Here is a 6,000-nt window from a genome sequence, read left to right on the forward strand (position 1 = left end):
TGTACCTATCCTATCAACCCATATTTTCTCCCATTGATAACTTCCTTGCTTACCTTTGTTGCGATTGTCATTAGTCAATAGCTTTAGATTCTTAGTTAATTGTAGTTAGAATTCATATAAATCTTCATTATTGATCCTTCTGGGTAGCAATCTAGCTACAAACTACGAGAACACTGTTTAAATCCAATCCTTGTGGACACGATATTATACTATACTATCTTTAACTAGCGAGCATAATTTTTTTCGTATTTATGGGTGAAGGTACCTCTATTCTCTCTCATCTTGACACTTTTAATTCCATTCTTATGGATTTGAGTAATATAGATGCTGAAATTACAGATGAGGATCAAGCCGTGTTACTGCTTTATTTTCTACCCCCATCTTTTAAGCATATAAGAGATACTATGCTTTATGCAAAGGATAATATCTCTTATAAGGATATTAAATCTATCTTAAAATCAAAAGAACAGATAGATAGTGATATTACTGGGGAAGCTAGTGGAACTCAAGCGGAAGTTGGCTTGTTTGTTAGGGGTAAATCCGATTCCATATCTAGATACAATAATTTACAGTGTCGCTATTGTCATAAGAAAGGTCACAATATCTCTGAATGCTATAAACTGAAAAATAAAGAAAAGCATAAAGAAAGAAAAAATGAGCACAAAAATACTGACACCGCCGAAGCTAGTGTAGCAACTGATGAGATTGAGGGAACTATATTTTTAGCAATTGAAACTAGTTTCAGATTAGACAATGAGTGAATTTTAGATTCCGGTTGTTCATATCATATGTGTCCTAGCAGGGACTTGTTTTCTACATATGATTCAGTTACAGGTGGAGTTATCTAACTGGGTAACAATGTTACTTGCAACGTTATTGGCAAAGGTACAATTCGGTTCAGAATGCACGATGATGTGGTGAGAACTCTCACCGATGTTAGATATGTTCCTGAGTTGAAGAAAAATCTCATATCTTTGGGAACTTTAGAATCCCTTTGGGTGCAAATTCACTAGTGAAGGTGGAGTTTTAAAAGTTTTTCAAGATGCTCTTGTGATCATGAAAGCACACAGATCTGGTTCGTTGTATACTTTATTGGGTTCCACTGTTATAGGCCCTATTACAGTTTCGGTATCAGATAACTTGTGTGATTTTGATGGCATTAAATTTTGACATATGCCCATTGGGGCTTTTGCGGAGAAGGTGAAGCAAATTTACTATATCAGCCAAAATTAGGCCAAGGTGGAGATTTGTAAAAGGTGGCCTTATTTTTAGGTTTTTTATTTGTGAGCCTTGTTGGCACATTTAGAGCCTTTTATTTAAGGCCTTGTTGGCCAAATAAATGGCCTTGTATTTTGAGAGGATGTGGCCAATTATTGGCCAAGCATTTCTTTCTTCTCTTCCTATATAATGAAGACTCTCTACTCATTTGGAAACACACCAACAAGACTTGAGTGTTCATTTCTTGTTTCTTCCTTTCTTCCTTTATTAAGAGTATTTTGTATGAGAGTTAGTGTTGGGAAGCACTTGTGTGAACCCTTTCTTTGGAGTGACCTTGTGAGGTTATTCCCTTAGGGTATTTGGGATTAATTAGAGTATTTACTCTAATTTTGTACTCTCTTTTGTACTCTTATTATTATAGTAAATTGCCTCTCTCCGCTTGTGGACGTAGGTCACTTTGACCGAACCACGTTAAATTTGTGTCTTCTTTATCTACTTTAATTGTCGTTGTTATCAACTTCCATTGTCTTTGTTATTGTCATTATACCGTTGTTTGGCTATATTCCGCACTACCCGGGTTCCCGATCCGAACAAAAAGTTAAATTGACAGAGAAGATACGAAACAAAAATAATAATGGTAAGAAAGTAAAACTAATCGCAGGCTATAAATTACACAATTTAAAAAAAAAAATAAAGAGGAAGAAGAAAGAACTAAACTTCCTTCAAGGAAGTTGATAAAGAATACAACACCACCTTCCTCCTCCTCTACATTCTATTAACCAAAATTAGACAAATTACAACACAACAGGAGCTAACTATCTTTTAATCAAGAATACAAAACCAAACGCCTAGAACAGAAAGTACAGATATACTTCCTCTTGAACCTAAAACAAATGGGGAGAAAGCAGAATCTGAGACGTTTTTCTACATCTATAGCTTGTACTTTTCCTCCACAGTAAGGACATGCCCCTGCTGCTGCTTTTCTTCCTAGCTCTTTTTCTACTTCTTTACAAATACATGGGACGAACAAACACATCCTCTTAAGTTTTTGTTTCCTCACTTTTGATCCTATTGAAATTGTTCTTTTGCATTTTGAGAAGGTTTGGTCGGGGGGGGGGGGGGGGGGGGGTTATACGATGTTTTGGCGAGGTTTTTCAAGAAGAGAAAGTAAGAGAAGTTGTAAGGTCTTGTTTTATTTTTTTGGTTAACAGAATAAGGTCTATTAATACGTAATAAATGTACATGCATGTGCGTTTTGAGGAAAACAATAGCGGGTCTAGGAATATTCGTGAAATTTTCGCCGGTTGTCCTTTTTAGATCAAATATTAAATCTTTTTTTTAAAAATTTATGGACCTTTTAGATGGCAGTCTAAAGATCATTTTTAAGCAAGTTGTAATTTTTTTAAGATAAAATATTCGATCGCGATCTACAATTTGATAAATTATTGCACACATTAGTTCATGATCTAATACTTTGCGAGCCAACTAAAAACTTTATGAGCAAATATTAGATCTTAGTCTAATGTTATCCAAAAGGGATAATTTTTTAAGGGCCATAAAATAAGTACAAAATTTAAACAATGACTTAGAAATGGAACATTTGCTTAAATCAGTCGGAAGATTCGTTGCGCGAAATTGCACAGGTACGTATATTAAAGTAAAGCCAAATTCGAAGACTTATTTCTTTCGGTAAATTGATTTATAATTGCATTATTTGAACGCTTAAAATGGTTATAATGTGAACTAGGTTGTTGGAGTAACTTTTTTTTTTTTTGGTTATTTTTTTCATATAACACAGCTCAACTAGACGCAATAGAAAACTTTGTTGGAAAATTACGAAACTAAAGGTTTGTCAAAAGTTCTTTCAGTACCCTTTCAGAAAAGTTTAGGCTAATTAGAGAATTGACAAAAGAATGATATATTATTATTAACTATTATGGCCCCAACTGGTTAGAACCTGCCTAGATAATCATGGACTGCATGTTAGGCAAATGTGGAATTAGCTTTTTTTTTTGTCATTTGGATGTAATTTCCTTTTCACTTTCACTTAGAGTCTAGGAGACGATCTTTCTATATTCATAAGGTAGGGGTAATGTCTACGTATACATTACTCTCTCCAAACCTCACTTGTAAAATTACACTGGATTAATTGTTGTTATTGTTGTTGGATGTGACAATCCATGCAAGCATCTATTTTAAATGATCGATTGATAACATTTCGGTAGCATGGAGACAACAATTTTCTCTCTCTTTATATATATATATATATATGTCACATTATATCTATATTATATACATATTATATTTCATTGGAGTCCTTGTCTCATTTGCACTATTATTTTACTCCGAATTTGTTTTCACGTATTATATGGAGATTGAAAAAGAGTTGCTTTTGCCAAAAGCATGTAACAACGTTAAACCTACGGCGAACTAGTTACAACCGGTCTGTATAAATCTCAACTCAAAAGTAGTATATTGTTATGGTGCACGCAGCATGTAAACTACGAAATAATTAACTCTGATAGGTGGATAAAGAATTTTTAAATCAACATGGTATTCATTATATAACTTTATTGACGTGCAAATCTAGTCATTTTTTCAAATGTTGATTAGACTATAATACTAATTACTGATTACTATATGTTTCGTTTGATACAAGGGTTGCATGATGGTATGTAGTAATGTCACGAGTCCATGATCAAGATTCTAGACCTTTTAAGTTATTAGGTTCTAAATTAATAATTTTTTTTACATATTTAATGAATTTCATAAAAAAAATAAAGAATTTAAACCAAAACTATTGGGTTCGACCGAATCCGTAAATAAAACACTAGCTCCGCCCCTGCTTGGAGTCCGTTTGTTTGCTTTAGTTAGAGATAAGTTAATAGGGGTATGTATATTCAGAGTTCATACTTATAACCGAGAGGCTACATCGACAAATAAAAAGTTTTACATATTCTTTCATTTTTATCTTGTACAATAGAACTTAAAGTAGGGAATTGATACGAAAACAAACACACAAGAGAAAGATTCCACCCAATATCAGATTTAACAAGAAACGCTAGGTTATTAAGAGCAGAACTCCACATTGATTTTCTATGAACCCTTGGATTGTATGCTAAGCCCATTTACCCACGGCGCCTATAAGAAGATTAAGCCCATTCCAGTTCAATCTTCATTTCCTTTCTTTGTTTCTGGGCCTACAAATATTTAGTCATTATGAATTGCAAGGTTTTCTTTTCTTTTATTTTCTCTGAATAAATTATTCTAAACGCCATTATTATACAATATTGTATCAGAACTAAAACTCCTATATAATTTAAATTGAACAAATATATTAATCGCCACTCTTGTATTTTAATGTAAAATATCTAAATATTCGGTCTACAAATTTTCGGTCATTTTAAAATGCAAGTATTTCTGTTTTTCTTTTAATTATTCTGATGAAATACTGTAAACCAGGGGCAGCTGAAGCCTAAAGCAACTAAATCTAGTGCTTTAGGCCAAAAATTTTGGAGTCCCAAATTTTTCTAATAGATTTATACAAAAGTCTTGTTTTCTAAAAATATTGTTACAAATTAAATATAGTACTTTGTGACGTAGCTAATTATTTTAAAAAGTTATATAATTTTTTAGGGTGGTACACTGTATTTAAAAGATAATGTGCCCAACCTAACTCTTAAATCATTATCACAAGCACGTTGGTGAAGTCGAATGAAAAGTATTAGAACTATAAGATTTCAAGCTCCACAAATAAGAGATTATTGGAAAGTTAATTCAAAATTGGAGCAGGAAGCTAAAATTATTCAGTAGAGCTTGTGACTCATTACTACCAATTTTGGGGAATGTATGACTATTGATCAGTTTAAGCTTTTATTATGTCAATTATCTGTTTAATTTAGTGGCTAAGTTGTTTATTTATGTTAATTCTCAGCATGTGCTAGACTTACTTAGTCTTAGAGACTAGGTGCCATCGCGGTCTTAAAGGCGGGATTTTGGGGTCGTGACATTTCCCATATTTGATGTTTTCCTTATGTTTATTTGTTGTTGTGTGACTTGCGGGGATGGTTGATTTAGTTTCAGAGAAGTTTTGGATTGATTTGGGACACTTAGTTCCATGGTTGGAGGCTTAAGTGGTAAAAGTTAATTGGAGTTTGACTTTTATGTAGACGACCCGGGAATGGTATTTTGATGATTCCAATAGGTTCATATGGTTATTTTGAACTTAGGCGTATGGCCGGTTTTGGATTTGGAGGTTCTTAGGTTGATTTGGTTATATTTGGCGAAAGTTGGAAACTTGAAGGTTTGAAAGGTTCATAGGTTTAACCGGGAGTTGACTTTAATGATATCAGGTTCAGATTGTGATTTTGGGAGTTGAAATAGGTTCGTTTCGTCATTTGGGACTTGTGTGTAAAATTTAAGGTCATTTCGAGTTGTCTAGGCATGTTCGGCATAAGTTTTGAATTCGAAAATTTGGATAAGTTCATTAAGTTTGAATTGAGGTGCGATTCATGGTTTGAATGTGATTTTGTATGATTTGAGGCCTCGAGTAGGTTTGTGTTATATTTTGGGATTGATTGGTGTGATTGGACGGGGTCCGGGGGAGTCCTCGGGTGTGTTTCAGATGAGTTTCAGACCATTTCCCCTTGATTTGGATCAACTGTCTTTTGGTGTTCTAGTGTTCTTCACGATCGAGGGTGGTGTATCGCGATCGCGAACAGTGTTTGGTGGTTGGTGATGTTTTCTCTTCGCGTTCGTGAAGGGTATGTCGCGTTCGCGGAA

At 34.0% G+C, this 6,000-nt stretch overlaps 1 protein-coding gene across 1 annotated transcript; it reads right to left on the minus strand.

Moving 5' to 3' along the window:
- Positions 1–1,834: 1,834 nt before the first annotated feature.
- Positions 1,835–2,415, minus strand: LOC104104109 (uncharacterized). The gene has a single exon (XM_009612112.4). It carries the CDS (start codon positions 2,252–2,254, stop codon positions 2,045–2,047), a length of 210 nt encoding a protein of 69 aa, XP_009610407.1. The 5' UTR covers positions 2,255–2,415; the 3' UTR covers positions 1,835–2,044.
- Between the last annotated feature and the right edge of the window lie 3,585 nt (positions 2,416–6,000).

The sequence above is a fragment of the Nicotiana tomentosiformis genome, chromosome 11, assembly GCF_000390325.3.
Source record: "Nicotiana tomentosiformis chromosome 11, ASM39032v3, whole genome shotgun sequence".
Classification (NCBI taxonomy): domain Eukaryota; kingdom Viridiplantae; phylum Streptophyta; class Magnoliopsida; order Solanales; family Solanaceae; genus Nicotiana; species Nicotiana tomentosiformis.